The sequence below is a fragment of the Apium graveolens genome, chromosome 1 (genome assembly GCF_009905375.1).
Source record: "Apium graveolens cultivar Ventura chromosome 1, ASM990537v1, whole genome shotgun sequence".
Lineage (NCBI taxonomy): Eukaryota > Viridiplantae > Streptophyta > Magnoliopsida > Apiales > Apiaceae > Apium > Apium graveolens.
Genome location: NC_133647.1, coordinates 154,199,859 through 154,222,373, shown reverse-complemented (window position 1 = coordinate 154,222,373; position 22,515 = coordinate 154,199,859). Strand labels below are relative to the sequence as shown.

Genomic DNA, 22,515 nt, shown 5'->3' with positions numbered 1-22,515 from the left:
TGAAGGATGTTATCCGTTGAAGCTTTCATCCGTTGATGCTCTCATCCGTTGAAGGATGTTATCCGTTGAAGCTTTAGAGACATCCGTTGAAGCTTAGCTTCTCATCCGTTGAAGGTCTTTAAGTCATCCGTTGATACCACTTCATTTATACAAAATTACAAGGCATGAAATATTTACAATTGGCCTTCCTATCTGCATATCATCTAGTAGTCAACATGACTCATAGTTTCTCTCAACTTCTAAGAATTACATTTTAAATACAGAGACTGAAATATGCTACAATACTAGACTTATTTCTAAGTAAAGCTACACCATCAACGGATAGCCAAAGTGGTCTTATCCGTTGAGGCTACAGACACTAAATTTCTACTTAAGTGTTTTGTTAAACATATCATCAAACTAATGCACATATATTCCTAACATTGATCTTTGCTGCTTTTCGTCCTCTATTACCCAGTTAATGGGCTTCCACAGTGTGTTTGTATCCAACTCGACGGCTGTGTGTCAGCTTTCACTGTTCAACTGATGTTTGAATCTTGATATGATCATCCGTCGACTTTCAGATCATCTGTCAATGACTTACTTGATCATCCGTTGACTGCTATTTTAAACATCCGTTGAAAGTCATTTGATCATCCGTCGAAGCTTTGTTAAGCATCCGTTGATAGCTATTTTGGCACTTGACTTCATTTCACTTATACAGAATTACAAGACATTGCTTATGTACAGTTAATCAACCTATTCTGCATATCTAGTTAAAGTCAACATGACTTATATACTACTACAGATTCTATACAAAGGTGCATACAACACTGTGCTACAAACTTATTATTACATAAGCTACTCACTCGATGGATAATAAGTTACTCATCCGTCGGGACTAAAACGAGTTATCCGTCGGGACTATAATTCTTATCCGTCGATTGCTACATTATTTCACTAAGTAAAATTTACTTAGATGTTTTATTTAGGTAATCATCAAGTACACAACATATTCACAACAAGTAGCTGATCATCTCTCTAGAATGGAGAATCCCGATTCTACTTCACATGATAAGACATTGATCAACGAATCTTTTCCGAATGAGCAGTTGTTCGCAGTTCAAGAGGAAGAGCCATGGTTCAAAGATATTGTGAACTATCTTGTCAGCAATATAATGCCTCCTAATATGAATGTAGCTCAAAAGAAGAAGTTTCTGTATGAGGTGAAGTGGTACATATGGGATGAACCGTATTTGTTTAGACAAGGAGCTGACCAGATCATCAGGAGATGTATCCCATTCTGTGAGACGGAGGGGATATTATGAGACTGTCATTCCACAGTTTATGGTGGACATTATGGTGGTGAAAAGACAGCAGCTCGTATTCTGCAAGCAGGTTTTTTCTGGCCTACTTTGTTCAAGGATGCTCATCAGTTCGTTTTAAGGTGTGATTGTTGCCAAAGAGTGGGGAATCTTACGAGGAAGGATGAGATGCCGTTAAATGTGATGCTTGAAGTCGAGGTCTTTGATGTTTGGGGAATCGATTTCATGGGACCATTTATCTCGTCCTGCAATAATCAGTACATCTTGCTGGCAGTCGATTATGTCTCAAAATGGGTAGAAGTCAAGGCTCTACCGACAAATGATGCAAAGGTAGTGTTGAATTTTCTTGATAAGCAGATTTTCACAAGGTTTGGAACGCCACGAGTAATCATAAGTGATGAGGGGTCGCATTTCTGCAACCGTAAGTTCACTTCTATGATGCAGCGCTACAATATGAATCATCGTGTTGCTACTGCCTATCATCCGCAAATGAATGGTCAAGCTGAAGTGTCTAATAGAGAGATCAAGCACATTTTAGAGAAAGTTGTTTGTCCGTCAAGGAAGGATTGGTCTTTAAAGCTCGATGAAGCTGTTTGGGCTTATAGAACAACATACAAGACTCCACTTGGGATGTCCCCGTTTCAACTTGTTTATGGTAAGGGATGTCATTTACCTGCGGAGCTTGAGCATAAGGCTTATTGGGCGTTGAAGAAGTTGAACCTTGATCTAGATGCAGCTGGGAAGAAGCGTATGCTTTAGTTAAATGAACTTGATGAATTTCGACTCCAAGCGTACGAGAACAACAAAATATACAAGGAAAAAGTAAAAAGGTGGCACGACAGGAAGCTATATCCTAAGTCATTTGTGCCGGGGCAGCAAGTTCTTTTATTCAACTCTTGACTTCGACTTTTTCCTGGAAAGTTGAAATCAAGGTGGTCCGGACCTTTTATTGTCAAAACTGTGTTTCCACATGGAGCGGTGAAGATTTTTGAGAATGATCCGGGCCAAGCATTCAAGGTTAATGGTCAGCGTTTGAAGCATTACTATGGGGACACGACAAACCGGGAAGTGGTTAGTGTCGTTTTATTGACAACTTGAGCAAGGTACTCTACGTCAAGCTAATGACGTAAAAGAAGCGCTTCTTGGGAGGCAACCCAAGATTTGTTATTATAGGAACCCTTAGAAGTCAGTAACCTATCCAAAAACACAAAAAAATCAGAAAAATTGGGCAAGAAATTTTTTTTTCCAGACACCCTCTGGGCGCCCGCTCAGTTCTGCTGGGCGCCCGCTCAGGATGCTGGGCGCCCGCTTAGCTTTGCTGAGCGACCGCTCAGCCCCCGACTGTCTGAAATTTTTTTTTCCTTCTGAAAAATCCAAAAAAATCAGCAAAATTCAAAATAAAAACACAAACCCACAACCCACGAATTATTTTCCCATTAACCCATGTTTTCTCCCTCAAACCCAACTCCTAATCAATTTCTAACCCTAATCCCTACCCTGTATATACATACAACTCCTCCATATACTCTCCCATATACTTTCAACCTTAAAACTCTCTCCCATATTCAGAAACACAACTCTTAAACACTTTTTCTCAGTTTCAATGGCACCCAAGAGATCACGAACTATTGATAGCAGCAGCACCGTTCCTACTGCTGATTCTTCGAGGGGAACTGCTGCGAGACCTCGTTTGTTTGATAAGGCTGCTGAGGAGGAGTACACTAGGTTTCTGGCTAAGCCGATTCTGAAGGAGAGGGGATTCTTACCATCGGGGAGGGATGGTGAGTTGTTGCCGATGATTGCTGAAAAGGGGTGGATTTCTTTTTGTGAGTCGCCGGAGGCGGTTCCGATGAGCGTGGTTCGCGATTTTATGCGAACGCAAAGGCTGAAAAGAATGGGTTTACTGTTGTTCGTGGGCTTACTGTGGATTATCATACGGAGGCGATTCGTCGTGTGATTGGACAGCGACAACGGAAGCCCACAGAGGAGAATTGGAATGAGAAGCCCTCCGAGGAGTTTGATTTGGATTTGATTTGTGCTACTCTCTGTCAGCCGGGCACGGTTTGGAAGTTCAAGACTGGAACTAACGAGTATCGTTCTTTTCCGGCAATTGCGATGAATAGGTATGCCCGTGCATGGAATGCCTTTATTTGTGCTAATAGTTTGCCTACTTCACATGCACATGAGGTTACAGTTGAGCGAGCAAGGTTGTTATGGGGTATTTTGAATGAGGAGTATTATGTGGACCTTGGTGAGTTCATCTACTAAGGGATTCTGAAGTTTTTGAAGGGAGCGAAGCACATGAACATCCCTTATGCATCTACTGTCACGAAGCTATGTCGAGCAGTGGGAGTTCATTGGCCTTCTCACGAGCAGTTGCAGATGCCGGTCGCTCCTATTAATTCAGCGACTCTGAATGCGATGCATGAGTGGACGGGTGGAGAGCCCGAGGAGCATGGGTTGGGTTATCGTCTTCCAGAAGGACGTCTAGCAGCTGGTGCTACCATGGCTAGGTCGAGTCGTGATGAGGCAGGCTCTTCTAGAGCTCAAGAGGGTGCTGGGATGGCTGATGCCCAGTATAGGAGGTTGTCGAGGAGGATGCATGCGATGTATGAGTCGCAGAGTAGGTTCGCTCAGGAGCTCACCCTTGCACTTGGGACTGCTTTCAGAGGCCTTGGAGCTAACATCCAGTGGGCTTATCTGCCTCCTAATACTCCACCCTCTGAGGATGATGATGATGATTTCTCCGAGTAGGTATACCCTGTGTTCCTTTCTACTACCTTCACTGGTGACAGTGAAGATTTTAAGTTTAGGGGTGGTAGTTAAGGAATATTTTTGTGTGTGTGTCATGTAGTTACATATTCATGATAGTTTAGTTCATATCATTGCATATTTTTGCCATATAGTTTTTTTATTATTTTTATTTTATAGCTTTATTTATCATGTCATTTAGCTCATGCATATACCATGATCCCTTTTGTGTTGCTTTACCAATTGATTTGTGATATTGATGCGAGTGTAGTGTTAGCGTTAGAGTGATGTTGAGTCTTGTAGGATGACATGCATGCTAGAAACACTTGTAATTTCACTAAGTCTTAGAGTATGCTTAAGGACTAGAGTGTTGTCATGGTTTGATGGTTTTTGAGGTTAATCTATTGATTATGCTTAGAATTTATAATAGGTTCTTAATGATAAAAGGCATGAAAAGAAAAAAATTGGAGTAAAAATTGGAATTCATTGCTAATTGTGGCTAGGCATCAAATGGCTAGTAGCCGGCTTGTATTTTTATGCGAGTAGTCTAGGGTTGAGCAAGATGGAGCGAAACGCACTTGCTAAGAAATTTAAAAAAAATAATATAAAAAAAAAGAAAAGAGAAAAAAAGAGAAAAAAGATAAATAGTTAATGCATAATTGATCACGAGTGGGCTCTCTGGTATTCGGGTTATTAAGTTCTTAGGGGACTTTGTGCCTAGTGACCTAAGGCTTTTCTAGTCTGGGATCCGCTAACCTAACGCTTGCTAAATGGATGTCATTGTATAAGTCATTTGTGGACCTCACTCATTACACGGTCAAATAAGCATTTGTTGTTATGTTGAATAAAGGCATGGTTCCGTAATAAGCTCCAGTAATCTTGAAGTGTTATAAGTCATTTTGTGCCTAAAATTTATTCTTCGTATAATCATGTGATTGCCTTGAGGATAGTCGACTTATGATAATTGATCTAGTTTCGAAGCATATCTGTTAAGCATCCGCACACACCACGTTTCTGGTTGTATGTTAGGTTGCATGATTTGATTGATCTTTATTCTCCTAATTGCATTTGTTGAGATGTCGTGAGTTGGTTGGTTGAGTCGTTGTAAGGGGGATCGCTGCATTTCATATAGATTGCATTCATGCATGTTTTTGTTTTGTTTTTGAGTCTGTGACGCTTGAGGACAAACATCGATTTAAGTTTGGGGGTGTGATAAGTGGCATTTTATACCACTTAGAACGTCTTATAATGGCTTGAATTGATGTCTTGAAATCAAGTATTTTATGTATTTGATGCGTTTTTCTAGTGTTTGTGCATTTCAGGGGATTACTTGCATTTGTGGAGAGATTTTATCAGGAATAAGCCTAAGTATGTGCTTGGCATTGCAAGTGGGAAGTTAGGAGCAGAACGCGGCAGAAAACGGGAGCAAATTAATAAATTTTCCAGTGAGCTGTTGGCGCCCGCTGCCCGCTCAGGATTGCTGGGCGGCCACTCAGGGTCGTAAAATAAGATACTGATTTTTAGACTCCTGATTATGTTGGACTTCCGACTTCTGAGATATTTGGGACTTGTGGGGCTTCTATATAAGTAGTTTTCAGAGACGTTTCACGTGTGTGGAATTGTGGTATCAATCGAGGAGCAAGGAGAGAAGGAAGAAGACCGTTTTAGCACATCGCAACGAAGAAGAGGAAGCATAGTTTTCTTTTGATTCTTTTATTCGTTATATCAGTGGATGCTAGTTTTCTTTACTTTCAACCTTATTACTCTTGTGACGTACTCTGGTTTTAATAAGTATTTTTATTTGTTATTTGTGTGTGTTATTATCATGTTTTCATATGAACCCATGGTGACGATGAGTTCAATCATGGGCTAATCGTGATCATGGGGTCGTAACGGATTTACTATGGAATTCTTTAGTTAGTTGTTTAATATCTTAGTGTGTGATGATTGTATGATATCTAGTATTGGTTATGCTTATTCATCCTATGTGCGTCGCGAACATATAAGATAGGGTGTTAATCTCTTGTGAAGCGACATTGGATCTTGAGGTTTAGAACTTGCCATGCTAGCATAGGTTCATGTATGTGTATGCATGATTAGTGAATAACTCTAACCGTTTTACTTGCCCTGTGTAATCATAAGGAATAACTTGTGCTTAAATCATTATGTTGTCAAATTTTGTAGACATATAGGGTCTCAACATAATTGATGCCTATTTAACTTCTATCTTAATTGTGGATGTTTGGTAGAATGGTATTAGTATAATGAAAGTTGGCTTTTATCAGTTTCGTGTTGTTCGATTAATATCATCACCGTTACATGCTAAGGGTAATAACAATAACTATTGAAGGAAGTGGTAATGAAGTTATGATCTCATGTGTGTTTAATATTATTAATTCAAGTGTCAATTAAGTATTTAATTCTCGTAGTTAATTATAGTTAATAATTAGTTAATCAATTCTACGTGTTATTGTCTTGACATTGAGAAGTAATCATACATTGGTGAGTAAGTGTTAATTGAACATAATTAGTCTGAGTCTCTGCGGGAACGAACTATAAATTATTCTATATTACTTGCGAACGCGTATACTTGCGTGAATTATTAGCGCGTGTCTTTCCGCCTAACAACCATCATATATCCTGCTCAGGTATTCAGGATTTGTTGCTTCCAGACACATGGCCATCTTCACTTTCCAGATTGGATATTCATGAATCTACAGGATTGGAACTTTGATAGCCCCCTATCTGCTCATATTGTTATTGATGGGTTGATTGACTGGTGGATGAGGTGGGGAATTTGGTTGAGCTTTTTTATCTGCCATTATAGATTGATTTTAGATCTTAAACTATTTGTATATCAACAACAAGCTCTTATACCAATTGTTAGGTTCTTAATATAACTGTAGAGGGGGGGGGGTGAATACAGTTTATGCAGATAAATCAAATTAAGCACTCAACAGTATAAACAGTTTTCTATTGATTGATAAAAACTGATTACAAACTAATCTCTCAAAGGATGAACATATATCCTTGAAAGATGCTAGGTTATACACAAAATATATTAATATGCGACACATAAGTATTAACCTAATATGTGCTTATATACTGCACAACTACACAATCAAATAAGGAATCATATTCTATTACAATAAGGAATCATAAAATATATCCTTAATTTGATTGCTACTAGAAGTAAAGTCCTTCACCGACTTGAATTCTGCAAACTGTTTCCATCTTCAATATCTCCTGATCTTTAGTTGTAGTGACCAAATACTGATGTCAGTTCCTGATCAGCAAATGTTGATGACTTTACCTTCTGCTAAAGTCTGATATCAAATGCTGATAATAATCTCTGATAGCTTATAACCTGATATCATCAATTTCTTCTAACACATTGCTAACTGGTATATGTTTCTCAATAATACCAACGTTCATCCATTCTACTTTGTTAGGATTTTAACAGAAAATTCAGCGAGCTAAAGTTGAGTGAGGCCACACACGGGTTTGCACCCTAAGTTTAGCTCCATAAGCAGAGATTCGTATTGTAGTGATCCTTAAAACATTATTGTAATCCGGTAATGTTCATTTATTAATATAATGTACACTAATATAAGAAATCATAATTTGTTAAGGCAAGATAAACTGTAACTATATATAATCTATAGTCAAGTCTCTATGACCAAATGTGGAAATGGTTCAAATTATAAAAGGAAAATCCTCTAGGAAGAAGTACTGGTAAAAAATACTTATACTAGGAGTAAATTTTTAAAAAATGTAAATATCTTTCCATTAATATAATATTTTAATCAGGAAATACTTGGAGTTCATCTTTATGAATCAAATAGATGAAATTTACGGACACATATTCTACACAGATAAATATTCAGTTGTGTTTTTTGTCTATTGATTTTTAAAATATAATGCTTAAGTCCGAGGAAATTGATCAAAGCACTCTTATGTATCACAAGATTTGGTTAATATATATATATGTATATATATATATATATATATATATATGAAGTCCATTTATGCAAGGACCTTATGAATGAGTAAGTGGAGAATATGATACCATCCACTTAATAACCCACTATTTAATTAGCATGTGCCATCAGTTTGTTATCCCTGATGGTAATGCAGTTAAAAGACTTGTGTTTCATTTTGCCAAAGCGCTCTTATAGGACAGAGTAAAGACTCATCAAGAAAAGGGAACTGTGTTATTAGTTGGGACATTAAAGAAGGAAGACAATACTACATCCTGCTGCAATTGCATGTCCTCAATAATTTACAATTTGACATACCAAACTCATTTATAATATCTGTAGTGTACTTCTTTTAACAAAGGAAAATCCCATCAATCAATTTTAATACCAAGGAAATATAGAACAATAAGAACAATAGCACATCATAACACAGTTTTTAAGTATATTATCCTAGACCAGTGGTACTTAGTCCAATGTATTAACCCACCAGATATAAAAAAATGTTCCTCTTGAGGAACCTTTGTATCTCTTCATGGTATTCATCCATCCTTTGTGTAGCTCAATCATCTCCATTACTTTTTCAAATCTATGACCGGATCCTCTTGCAACCCGTTTAACTCGAGACTCATCCATGAGTTCTGAGCTCGAATCCAGCTCTGCAAAATCACTAGTAATGTTATTACACTCCTCTAACCAGTCTTATACTCAACCATATTGTAGGAAAAAAATACCTTTTTTTATCATTGAATCCATCATAACCATGAAGCGCTTGAGCTTCACCATATTTACCTTTCCACCGACTTTTAACATTAACTCTAGGATGAAAGCAGGAAGAAGCATTTGGATATTCTACACAACACAAAATCACTAGTATTAATGTAGACCATAAAGCCAACTTTAGACAATAGAATGACAACTTGTTACCATTAATTCGGCACTTAAAATCGTTCATGACTTGGGCAGACCTACCAGAGGATAATGGCAGGTCCAAATAATTTATTTATTTTTCCCAGCCAAAATGTAGGACAGAAGGAGTATCATATAAAGAATTGAAAATTTCCTTTTCAATCAAGTGACAAAAATCAGTAACATAAAATCAGTAACTTAGTAATTTTGAACATATTATCAATTGACTCAATCATATAAAGATCACAAATATATTAATTTAATATAAAATATTATAAAATTTATCCTTATTGGTAAAATTTTCAGGTCGAGCTCGTAATTTAAATTTACTAAACCTAGATAATGACGATGTATTTTCAGCCGGATCATGTAGTCAAATTTTGAGTATTTTTTGAAAATGGGTAAAGTTCTGATCTCGAAACTGGTAATTTTAATACATATTATCAATTGACTTGATCATATAAAAATCTCAAAATATTAATTTTTATTAACATTAGATATTACAAATATTTTTCTTATTGGTAAGATTTTCTCGTCAAACCAGTAATCTATCTATACTATACTATTATAAGCAGAACACCCTCTATTTGGTAGTCAGTTGCTCAGTACAGTTGTTTAGTACGACAAATAACAAACGTCAGATCTAAAGTCAGAAAGATGAGAACCGTTGGATGCAATAATAAAATATTATTATATTAATATTTAAACTGCTCTCATGGATTCAGGGTTCGAACCCCGTTAACAACTTATTATATTTAAACTTTTATATTCTTTATTTTAACAATTTTTACAGGTTCAGGGTTCCGGTCCTGTGAACAACATATTATATTATATTATTTATTTTCAGTAAATTCTCAAATTATTATAATATATATATTGTTATCACTTATTCTATTCTTCAATTTATTTTTCAACTATTGAAAATTATATTATAAAATATAATATTAAAAACTATCGAATATTAAAAGCAATCCGATTTTCTCGTCGAACCTGTAATTTAATTTATACCTAGATAGTGAAATTGTATTTTTTACCGGTTCATGTTGTCATATTTCGAGTATTTTTTTTAAAAATGGGTCAAGTTCTGATTTCGAATTCAAAATAAATTGAAGCACACTAACTATTTATGACCCTAACTTATCTAAATATATTGTACACATACATGTTATTTATATATAAGTGTATCTATTTTCAATATTTTTAAACAAATATTATATGTACAATTTAATTTTTTATTAAATACATTTATTAAAAAAGTACGAGACATACTTTTTAAACTAAAAATTATTTAATAAATAAATTATCGCTATTTATGATACTATATGTGTACGATTAAAAATACAAGTAACATGAGTGGTAAGAAGATGTACATGTAATTTTAAAGATTTAAGTTCAATTCCCACTAACAATTTTTTTACATAAATATTAAGTACAAAAGGGTAAGTTAGTTATTTCACCGAGAATAAAAATTCTCACTAATTTTATTCTCTTGTTCTGCTAATATATCTATACTTCTATACTATACTATAATAACCGGAATGATATATAATCTAGTTCAACGATTATTCCCTAATTTTGGTTATTAAAAAAATAAATAAATAGTGTTATATATCCGCTAAACTACTAAATTGTTAAACTACTGGATATAGTCTATTTATCTTACTAAACTACGACCACAACGTGTCCTGTTATTAATAAATAAATAAATAAATAGTGTTATATATGCGCTAAACTACTAAATTGTTAAACCATTAGACATAGTCCGCTTATTCTACTAAAATTATTCTATTATTTTTATTATAAATTTATAATTATTAAATATTTACAAAAATATTTTAAAAATTAGAATATGAAGAAATAAATACAGTTTTTAAATATTAACAGAACACATTTATCGGACGGGATTTAAGTTAGTATATAAGAAATACACAAATATTAAAAATCTAAAATAGACCGGGTATTTTAAAAAATCCACAAGGCACAAACCTCGTAAATTAAAAATTAAAACGCGGGCAATAAAAACCGATACGGTTATTCTACCCTCAACTTGTGCCCTGCCCTAATAATCAAATTTGGGGAAGAAATATAACGTAGGGGGAGAAATAGAAGTGGCCAGGGGATTAATTTTATTACTTATTAGTTAAAGATTGATTGATTGAGAATGGAGGCTCAACATCAACACCAACACCAACAGCAACCATGGATGATGAGCGCACAGGCAACAATAACGGCGACACCAGCACCATCAGTAACTACATACTCTTCACTCCCTTATCATCAGCCCACTACTCACGAAGAAGTTCGTACTCTTTGGATTGGTGATTTGCCTTATTGGGCTGATGAATCTTATCTCAACACTTGGTTCTCTCCTGCTGCCCAGGTATCTCCCCTTTCACTCGTTTACTCTCCGTCCCACAATACTAGTCTCTTTTTCTCTTCGGGAATAGAATTTGTCCCACTTATCACATTTTTAATTAATTGACCAAAATACCCTTGTGTAAGTAAAAATAACTAAGTATTATTAAGTGAGCGTGTTTTTATATTTTAGGTGTTGGTCTTTCTGGCACATTTTGAATATATGGCCTCCAGTGCCGCAACAAAACGCATAATTAAGATGTGTTTTGTAAAACGTTAAGTCTGTGTAGTTTTATTCTCATTTAATGCTCCATTTTTTTAATTAAAAACAAAACATACTATTGCGTTGTCGGTCAATTGAAAGCACGCAATTTCGCGCCTCTGCTCCATGTGCAGCTCAAAGATGTGACAGACGCAAAACAGTATAAAGTTTATGTGGAAAAACGCTTTACAGCCTAGCATTTTATGTAAGTAATAAAATGCTAACCAATACAGCATTTTAGTGTGCTATTTAGGGCCTCATTTTCAGTTGTGCCATTTTAGCTTACAAGTATGTCATATGCGGCCATTTCCCTATTTTTGGCTAGTCGCCATTTTGTTGTTTGTTTGTTCATTTTACAAGTAATTAGTTATTTAAGTAGTGATTATTAAATATATAGAGACACATTATATTGTAATAACCAACGGAGGAAGATCTACTTGTATTATACCTAGGTGCTTTCGATAAAGGTGATTCGCAACAAGCTAACTGGTCAGCCTGAAGGATATGGCTTTGTTGAGTTTCCTTCACATGCGATAGCCGAGAGAATTCTACAGACGTACAATGCAGCTCAAATCCCTGGAACTGAATTAACGTTTAGGTTGAATTGGGCTTCCTTTGGTATTGGAGAGAAGCGACCTGAAACAGGACCCGAGCATTCTATTTTTGTAGGAGATTTAGCACCTGAGGTGACGGATGTATTGTTGCAAGATACTTTTGCAGCTCAATATCCTTCTGTTAGAGGAGCCAAGGTTGTAACTGATCCAGCAACTGGACGCTCTAAAGGATACGGCTTCGTTAAATTTGCTGATGAGAATGAAAGAAATCGTTCCATGACTGAGATGAACGGTGTCTATTGTTCAACTAGGCCTATGCGTATTAGTGCAGCGACACCAAAAAAGACTCCTGGATTCCAACAGCCATATGCAGGCGTTAAAGGTACGTGATCTCTCTTCTTTGAATTTTCTTGACCTGGTTATAAAATTAGTAAGCATTATAATTTATACCCTTTTATTTTAAGCTGCTGACTGCATCCACAGCACCCCCGTCGCATTGTAATCTATGTATATTTCGTAAATTAGATTAGAAGTTACAACCTTGTAGACTTATACTTATCTTGGCTGTGAAGGTATCGGTATTCGGATTCTATTATTTGCTGCAGCCTGCAAGAACAAAATTCCCTATGATAATAAGTAATAGAATTTAATGCCTCCTTTGTTGTGATGTAACCTAAATGCGCTTATATGGATCATGTTAATTGTTTTGATGATTTTAGAACTAGGCAAAGTAAGTTGTATACAAAGTACTTGTAGTTACTACAAAAAGGTAACTTGGTTCCTAGGGTCCCAATGGTCACCATAAGTTTGATTGCATAGCCATTTACTCTATTATAAAATTTAAATTTTAGTAAAGTTAACTATATAACTCCTAGTTATATGGAGTAATATTTAAACAAAGACAAGCACTTCAATTTTCCTGAAACTATGCATTGTAACTTAGCTCCGTGTTAATGCAAATAACCTCCATTAACAATAAGGTGACAAAACAAACTAGGCTAAAACTAGGTTATCAGAGGCAAAACATGTATCAGATCCTCAATTACAGGACTACAGGAGTAATAATTGATATCCAGTTAAAGAACAAAAATAATGATTAATATTTAAGTATCACTTGTATAATGGGAACTACAACAGTGTATTTACTGATAAATCCCCTATGACTTTGCTAAACTTTGCCTATGCTGTATAAGGCTTTTCTGAAAAGCAATAAGACATGTTCGAAAACCTGAATAATTACCTGCCAAGAAAGTTCGAGGAAAATGATCTCAGCTATTTATAATTTTCCTATGCTGCTTTTCTTGAGTTTTCACTTTGTTCTGTCGAAAATCGATGCTAATAATGATGTTATCTTACAGCAGCCGTGTATCCAGCTGCAATTTACCCTGCAGCAGTACCGCAGGCAGTACCACAGGCAGTCCCAGCAGATAATGATATTAACAACACTACAGTGAGTTGATAAATTGACACTAGAAACAGAATCTATAGCTTACGATTTTCCTCACTATCATTACATTGCAGATATTTATCGGTAACTTGGACCCAAATGTCACGGAAGATGAATTGAAGCAAATCTTTCGGCAACTTGGTGAAATCAGCTATGTTAGGATCCCCGCAACTAAAGGATGTGGGTTCGTGCAGTTCGTGTCCAGGTGTGTTTGGCTTGTGAAACTGATATTTTCTTTACTTTGCAACTAGATATAAATTTAATGCATGCCAGTTAGGTTATATTTTATCTTTCTATTGTCTCCAGTTTCTTTTGAATGAAATGTAGTACTTGTGCTATGTCAGGAACTTGTATGTTTCTGACCTAGTTTTTGACTATTTTTGGTATTTTCTGTTTTATAGAGTAAGAAAGTAGCTAGATTAAGCTGAAGTAGAGCAGAAATAGAGGGATGTGACAGAGTTCAGAGAGATCAGAGAGAGTTTAGAGAGAAATGAGAGAGAAACTTGTAGAAGAAGATAGATTTTAGAGAGAGAATTCAGCTAGAGAGAGAAAGTAAGAGAGAGAGAGAGAGATTTGGTGGCAAATGCCATTTTCCATATATTCCAATCATGATATGAAAATACAAACAATACAGGTATTTATAGACCCTGAACTATGTAACTAACTCCAGAATAGTAAATGACTCTAATGCCCTTTACTCCTGCTGCTCCTCTAGTCTACTACTAGTTAGCTTTAATGTCAGTTCCTGACATATCTCCCTCCTTTAAAAAATGACCATGTCCTCATGGTTGATCTTCACCAGACAACTTCCTTCCACCTCGATCAAAAATGGTTATTGCATACTTTCTTCTCCAGCCTACCTGGACTTCAATTCTCTTGTCCTTACTTGGACTGGCTTGTCTCGGCACAGTGCACCCATAAGCTCTTGCCATCTCCCCAGCCCTCATACAATCAATATATTGTTCATTCATGACAACTTGGTCAATCGCATGATTTGGTGATACCTTGAACAGTTTTGTAACTCTTTTTGAATGATCATTTAGCATAAGACCACCTGAATCAAAGACATGCACATTTGTCTTGAAATTTCTAGAGTTTTTAGCTGTTAGAAACTTTTCAAAAGCCCCAACACTCTTTCCCCTGTTGGTAGTGATAATTGGAAATACTTCTTTAATGGCATCTTGCTTCTCGTCCACCTTATAACTACCACAGATGTGTTCTATCCACCTTGGTATAACATTAGTGAAATGGTGACAGCTTCCCACAAGATCCAAGATTGAATCGGATGTGAGCTTTAAATTCTTACCATGCCATTCAAACTGCATGGGTTGCGTTCCATAATTGGAGTGGAGTTTACGTAATTGAGACAGCCATTGAACTCCTTTATTAGGTAGCTTAGTAATTGTAGTGGTGCAGAACCCCTTGAATTGAAGTGGTGGTTTATGCATCTGACCACCAGGGTCAAAGACAAGCCAATTTGTCTTACTGAAATTGCTAGTCTTCTTACGCAAGCCATGAGAATTAGTAGCACTCTTTCTTATGCTGGAAGAAATAATTGAGAATACTTCTTCAGGGGCACTCTCCACTTCACTCACCTCCATCAGATTAATAGAGGTATATAGCTCATCTGTAATCTCATTTTCAGCAACTAAGATTGTTTTTCTTTTAGTATTTTTGTCAAACAACTTGGCACCAGTGGAATTGCCTTCAAGATTTTGCTTATCAAGATAACTCGAATTCTTTTCCGAATCAACATAAGTTGGAGTTGTTGGACCATCTCTGCAAGGAACATCCTCACTCAATTCCCTCATGGCGTTGAGGATAATTGAAGATTCTCCTTCCACATCACTTTGTTTCTCCTCACCTCTTTTACTTGTACAAAACTCAGATTGTAGGAGGTCAGATGAGTAAAAGTTGTTTCCTCCTAGGGCTGTTGAGATAAATTCATTCTCAAGCCAACATTCCTGGCCTTTCTCTGAATCATCATCGTAGACAGGTGCATCATCATAGACAGGGTCATCCTGCCAATGGTTCTCACATTCCTGTAGAGAATCAAATACTCCTTTTCCTTGAAACTTAGGAGGACTTAACTCCAAATGAGGCACTGAATGCACAATCTGATTTTCTGAGATTATAGAAGTGAATTCTGAGTCTTCTGACTTTTCATCTGTATAGGACTCTTCAAGAGAAGACATCTCTGTCTTTTGAGTCATCACAATCTGACCTTGCTGTTTACACTGATGTGAAGGCCCTTCTTTGTTATTATAATAAGGGCAAAACCCACCGTTAAGCATGTCTTCATGTTTTTGAGAAAGTTTATTAACTTCTCTTGCTTCATATGCCTGGCTGGTACCTTGTAGGTCTGTTACTTTCCCAAACTTGAGAGAATCTCGAGTTCTGGTGCTAACTGAACTACCAGCAGAGCTCCTTGGCTGGTTCCTCCTCTTCACCATTTCATTAGGATCTGCACATGCTTTGGACTGTGTGTAAGGTTGATCTAGCCAACACTGGTGGCTCTTTCCTGGTTCCATATCATATACAGGCTTCACTGTATAAGTTTCCTTACTATTTGTGCCAACAGTTGTTTTTCTATGATTCTTTAACTTCTTTAAAATCTCCATGTTCATAGCAACTACCTCAATCAAATCTTCTAGATCTTGCAATCTTCTATTAGATCTGTCCATATAATACTGAAACTGCTTGTGGAACTCCTGCACACTCTTAGTGAACTCTCTAGTACCTTTATTCTCCATTGATATTCCTTACAAGGACTTACAATTAATGCAACTGCACACAACAGCCCCACTCCAGCAACACCAGCACAGATCTACCGAAATTTCACCTCAATTCAACACAACACTACAATCAATTCTTCCAATCAGCAACACACTTCACTTCAGACAATGAAGTACAACCAATACCAATGTCAACACAATCCGACACAACAAGTCTACTAAAAATGATCACACCACAGTCTCTACTCTCTACTACTTCCGGAACAGAAAATACACTACTAGCAATAGTAAAACCGAGTAGATCTACTAATTCATTTGTATTTTTCTCAGTATAACAAACACAACAGCTAACTGAACTGAAGACGAGATGAAACAGCTAACAAACTTTAACAAAGAATCTCTGAGACGTTGTATCGAACACCTGATGTGCGCCTTGCTTCAAATCCTTACTACACAACTGATACAGTTCCTACACCACTACAATTAACCAACACAAACACAGCTACTACACAGAACAAGCTTCCTTCAACAATACAAACACAGATCCACCACAATTTTGACACAAAACAACTGAAAATAGCAAACTCCGGTACTGAGTGGACTCAGTGAATCTACAAAACAACACTATTTAACTATTTTTTGTTTTCTAGCTTTTTCAACACTCATACACTATCTATTACTAAAAACGAGTCTATACTGAAGACAAACCAGCAGATACAACCTCAATCACTACCGATCTCTGAAGAACAGTTGAGAAACAGAGTACCTGAACTGTGATGAACATAACTCTGTGTAAACTGAATGGATTGCAACACTTGAGACATGATTGGACTCGTTTTTGATAGCACAGGACTGGTGAAGCAGTAGCTGATCGTTTTTTATGGCTCTGATACCAATTTGTCAGGAACTTGTATGTTTCTGACCTAGTTTTTGACTATTTTTGGTATTTTCTGTTTTATAGAGTAAGAAAGTAGCTAGATTAAGCTAAAGTAGAGCAGAAATAGAGGGATGTGACGGAGTTCAGAGAGATCAGAGAGAGTTCAGAGAGAAATGAGAGAGAAACTTGTAGAAGAAGATAGATTTTAGAGAGAGAATTCAGTTGAGAGAGAGAGAGAGAGGGAGAGGGAGAGGGAGAGGGAGAGCGCGGAGAGAGAGAGAGAGAGAGCGAGAGGGAGAGGGAGAGGGAGAGCAAGAGAGAGCGAGAGAGAGAGGAGGGAGCGGGAGAGGGAGAGGGAGAGGGAGAGGGAGAGCGAGAGAGAGAGAGAGGGAGAGGGAGAGGGAGAGGGAGAGGGAGAGGGAGAGGGAGAGGGAGAGGGAGAGGTGGCAAATGCCATTTTCCATATATCTATAAACCTGAACTATGTAACTAACTCCAGAATAGTAAATGACTCTAATGCCCTTTACTACTACTGCTGCTCCTCTAGTCTACTACTAGTTAGCTTTAATGTCAGTTCCTGACATGCTAGTATTCGTGATGGAAGCGGTGGCCATGAGGGAGAAGTCATGGTTGGCACTGGAGGAGGTGAAAAATGGGTCATAAGGGAGTGATGGTTAAAAAAGTGGGGGACTGGAATAACACATGTAAATGCACATATATTATAAGCCATAATTATAAAAATAAGTGGCCCATATCGAACCTTAGACATTTGGTAGTATGTTGGTTAAGATTCCTCTCGCACATATTAAACTTACTAAATATATGATATAGTATATACAGTACAGATATTTAATAGTGTTGCATATGTTTATACTGGTAGTTTATGATTTTGGAGTTAAATTTAAGATACTTTTCTTTGGTATTTGATTTTGTATAGTTCGCCCACTTAGTGTTGTTAAGGTGTTACCTGTACTTCTTGCAGCTACCAATCACGAACAGCTTTTTTCATGAATTTCTTGTGATGAACAAAGTTTTTGACATATCATGTGGCTTGATGTGTATTGTACAGAGCATCTGCTGAAGAAGCAATCCAGAGGATGCAGGGCACTGTGATCGGTCAACAAGTAGTCCGAATTTCTTGGGGCAGAAGCCCTTCCTCTAAACAGGTGAATCTTTAATTACTGTTTTTTCTCTACTGTTAGACTTGAAAATTGTAAGACCGAAACCATATAAGCATCAAGGCTTAGATTATGTTGCCTTCTGACTTTTGTGTTAATTTGTTAGAGCATATTTAACAATCATCTTTTTCTTAATAAATAAGGCAACTTTTGCAATGATTTTGAATTTTGATCAATGACTCGTATATGTCCGGGGACATGTTATATTGCATATACTTTTGCTGGCACTGGACTCTTATAGTCCTTTAGTGGAAGTAGATTGTGTTTTTGTGATCATATTTGTGAAACATTTATATCCTGCGAAAGGTAGTCTTTGTATAACCAAAGCTCCTACAGTTTATTGATCTTCAATGCTTACTTATGATCTTGATAGGAATACAGGAAGATGACTTGTAGTCAAACGTAAACATGGCCTGAGATTTTGTAATACTTATAAAGATATTACAAGTGACTACATTGGTCCGGCTTCATGATGCTCACAATACAAATAAAATTATACGATCTGTTACCATTAACTTCAGCCTTCCATTCTAAATTCTAAAAAACAAATCTATACTGCATGGTACTAGATTTTAAGCGAAATGATACTCTTTTTGTGAAGCATTTATTCTCAGTTGTATGTGTTAAATATCAAAGCTCTGACTTGATATGTAACTATGTGATAGGATCAACCTGGAGCGTGGGGCGTGCAGGCAGATCCAAATCAATGGGGAGCTTATTATGGTTATGGTCAAGGTTACGAATCCTATGCATATGGAGCAACTCAAGATCAATCAACTTACGCATATGGTGCATATCCTGGTTACTCGCAGTACCCTCAGCAGGTAAGACGTTTCTCATGTCCATTGAGTATGCCTCTATTTTGGAGAAAATGAATGTCCCACTAGTTGATCTCCAAGTAGTTTTGGGATTAGTTCCTGATTTTGACAATAGATTTGCATGATAGTCATTTGTGTTGGAAATAATAATTCAAAATTATTTGAATTGTTTTTTGGATTGATTTTGATTAGGTTGTTAGAAATAGAGTTTAAATATTTATTAGATAATGTAGTTTTTGAATTATAGATAAGGTTAGGGTTACCTATTTATTAGGTGTATTGGTTAAATGTACACCTATATAAAGAGGTGAATTATAATGTATTTTAATATGAGTATGGCATCTGATAATAAAATTTAGTTTTGTTTTTAGTTTACTCTTTGAGAATATCTTTTATCAGTTATCATTTATTTTATAAAACTCCAACATGGTATCCGAGCTATGTTCGATTGAGTAACTGGGCGTCAAAAAATTGCTGCGAATAAATGAAGAAATGGAAGAAAACAGATGGTAGTATTGCTAGAGATTCATGAAGAATGAGATATGTGTCTCAGGGCTTCAAAAAAAAAATATTTTTTTTGAGTTATTGGTGATTATGTGCACCATAAAGAAACTGTGGAGAGAAGGGCTCCCGAATGAAACTGTGGAGAGAAGGGCTCCCAAATGAAACTGTGGAGAGAAGGGCTCCCAAATGAAACTGTGGAGAGAAGTGCTCTGCAACAGTGGTAGAGGTGATGGGAAGTACATCACTGGTCAAGTAATTTTAAAAATTTTGAATTAAGAGGGAGTGTTGGAAATAATAATTCAAAATTATTTGAATTGTTTTTTGGATTGATTTTGATTAGGTTGTTAGAAATAGAGTTTAAATATTTATTAGATAATGTAGTTTTTGAATTATAGATAAGGTTAGGGTTACCTATTTATTAGGTGTATTGGTTAAATGTACACCTATATAAAAAGGTGAATTATAATGTATTTTAATATGAGTATGGCATCTGATAATAAAATTTAGTTTTGTTTTTAGTTTACTCTTTTAGAATACTTTTTATTAGTTATCATTTATTTATAAAAATCTAACAATTTGGAGGTAGTATATTACATGAAGTGGTTAGTAAATGTGCAACCTTTCAAGCATAAAGATTGCACAGGTGTCTCATGTATTTCTGTCATGAAATTTATCAGCAGGATGAGCCACTTGCAATTTTTTTTATATTATTTGATATTTTTAAAATCATCAGTTTGCAGAAAATGATATTTGCATCCAATTGTATATGCAGTTCTGTTTTCTTGTACTATTAACCTTGCTATTATTATCATTTGGATTGTGAACTATGTTATTATCATTATTTGGACTTTTAGAATTAAGAGTCTTATTTGTAGGCTTGTAGTCCTCAGAGTGCTAATGCAAGCCTTAGAGTGTGTGCACCAAATTATGGCTTTTTAGCTGTTCTCTTATTTCATTCATGAGATATGTGTTGCAGGCGATATGAAAAGGATGCTTAGGTTCGGTTGAGGTTTTGTAACCATACATCATATATATATATATATATATATATATAAAGTTTGAGGCATTTTTTTGCTCTTTCTCTTACATAGAAATTCGGAAATCTATGGGAGGAGGTTTATTTAGTTGGTTCAGGGATAAATCGTACCCTTGGGTCCTCTGTTGGACGAGTTCTTTCACATTTTTGCTTCTTGTGCTTCTAGATGAAGCATGGGAAATGTTAGTTTTGAAGTAAAAGCGGCTGGGGAGGTGGCTAATTTTTTAAAGTCTAGACCAATGTTATTGAAGTCGATTTGTTGCATGATAATGTAAATATATAATTGATGTCTTTAATATTTTCATTCTTATTAACTTCTCTTTTGGGTGGTTCTCTTACATCTCAGGCTTGTTTAGTGTGATGTACATTTAATCATGTGATATGATCTAGTAAAATGGTTGTTGCTTGTTGATGCAATTGTAGAAATTCAGCAGTGGTTACAATATACGTATAGTTTAAAGGAGCCAGTATTAGCTTCACATTCATCAACTTTCAAGTCTGTGGGAGTGGCGTTATATTGTGCAACTGCAGAGTTTCTGTGACATGATATATAGGCTTTCCTAGGAGATTCATTTGTCATAAAACTGATAATATCTTCATAATATGTTTGCAGGCAGAAGTGACTCCGGATATTGCTGGTGCTGTTCTACCTGTAGAACAAAGAGAGGAACTAGATGATCCCTTGGCCCCTCCTGATGTTGACAAGTATTATTCTCAGCATCTGTGTCTTTAAATGTCTTTTAATTATTTATTTTTTTCTAATTTTAAATGTCTTTTAATTATGACCAAATCAGTTGATATTTCAGTTGATATTTCAGCAAGTCCAACAAGTGCCTTATATGTTGTCCTAAGTTAAAATTTAGGGCACTTGATCAAAGAAGTAGATCCAACAAAGTCCTAATAATGCCTTATATCACTAGGACAACCTTTTCAAGCCCTATTTTTGGGGCACCATTATGCATGTCTTATTTCACTTCTATCGATTAAAAATTGATTTCCCTCCTTTTTACACCTCTCTTCTCTCATCTTTTCCTTTCCCTCCAATTATAATTCAAATATATTAGTATCATTTTAATAATAAGGCACAATTATAAGGCAAATTGTTAGAGTTCATGTACACAAATTATGTCCTAAACTACTAGGACACTATATTTTATAATAATATTTATAAGGCAACTACTAGGACACCTTTGGACTTGCTCTAATGGACTGCATTTGTATTCACAAGATGGTGTATCTTCTATCTTTTCAGGTTAAATGCGGCTTACCTTGCTGTTCATGGAAGAGCCATTTTAGGTCACCCCTTATGGCAGAGGACTTCAACCTTCTCAAAACAAGCATAGACGACAAACTTAACTCGGAATTCGGAATTATTTAAGAAAAAGAATCTTGTACCGTGAATATGAAGAGCTGGATCATGCCTGCACTTTTGTGTACCAATGAAAGTACATTTATGTGCAGTTTTAGCTTTCTCTTGTGTTAGATATATATATCTTGAAAGTCACTGCTGTATTAATTGAGTCTGGGCTATTCACATTAAGCTTCCCGAAAAATTGTGAATTAATCTAACCACCATTTTGGTCGAGTGTGGTTTTATTATTTATTAATGTTTGCTAAGTGAAATTTTTTCATACCCTAGAATGGCAACAGAAAGTGAAACAAACTTAGTATTCTCAGATCAAGAAACAAAATCGACATGAAGAGTGAGAGCGGGAAACCACTGAGCAGTGATCCTAGGATAATAATGCTTACATGAGAAGTGAAGTGAATGGCTGAATGGGATTTGCAGGAGATATCAAAGAGAAGTT

The 22,515-nt window shown here is 36.0% G+C and overlaps 1 protein-coding gene across 2 annotated transcripts; it reads left to right on the top strand.

Annotated features, from left to right (window-relative positions):
- The first annotated feature begins 10,974 nt into the window (after positions 1-10,974).
- On the top strand, positions 10,975-22,292 carry LOC141668404 (polyadenylate-binding protein RBP47B'). 2 transcript variants are annotated; one of them, XM_074475294.1, is made up of 8 exons: positions 10,975-11,321; positions 12,011-12,494; positions 13,474-13,562; positions 13,634-13,764; positions 18,241-18,337; positions 19,015-19,173; positions 21,321-21,412; positions 21,960-22,292. In XM_074475294.1, exons 1-8 carry the CDS (start codon positions 11,103-11,105, stop codon positions 22,048-22,050), a joined length of 1,362 nt encoding a protein of 453 aa, XP_074331395.1. In that variant the 5' UTR covers positions 10,975-11,102; the 3' UTR covers positions 22,051-22,292. The 2 variants fall into 2 exon arrangements, with proteins under 2 accessions (XP_074331395.1, XP_074331389.1); XM_074475288.1 differs by having other exon boundaries at positions 13,471-13,562.
- The last annotated feature ends 223 nt before the right edge of the window (positions 22,293-22,515 follow it).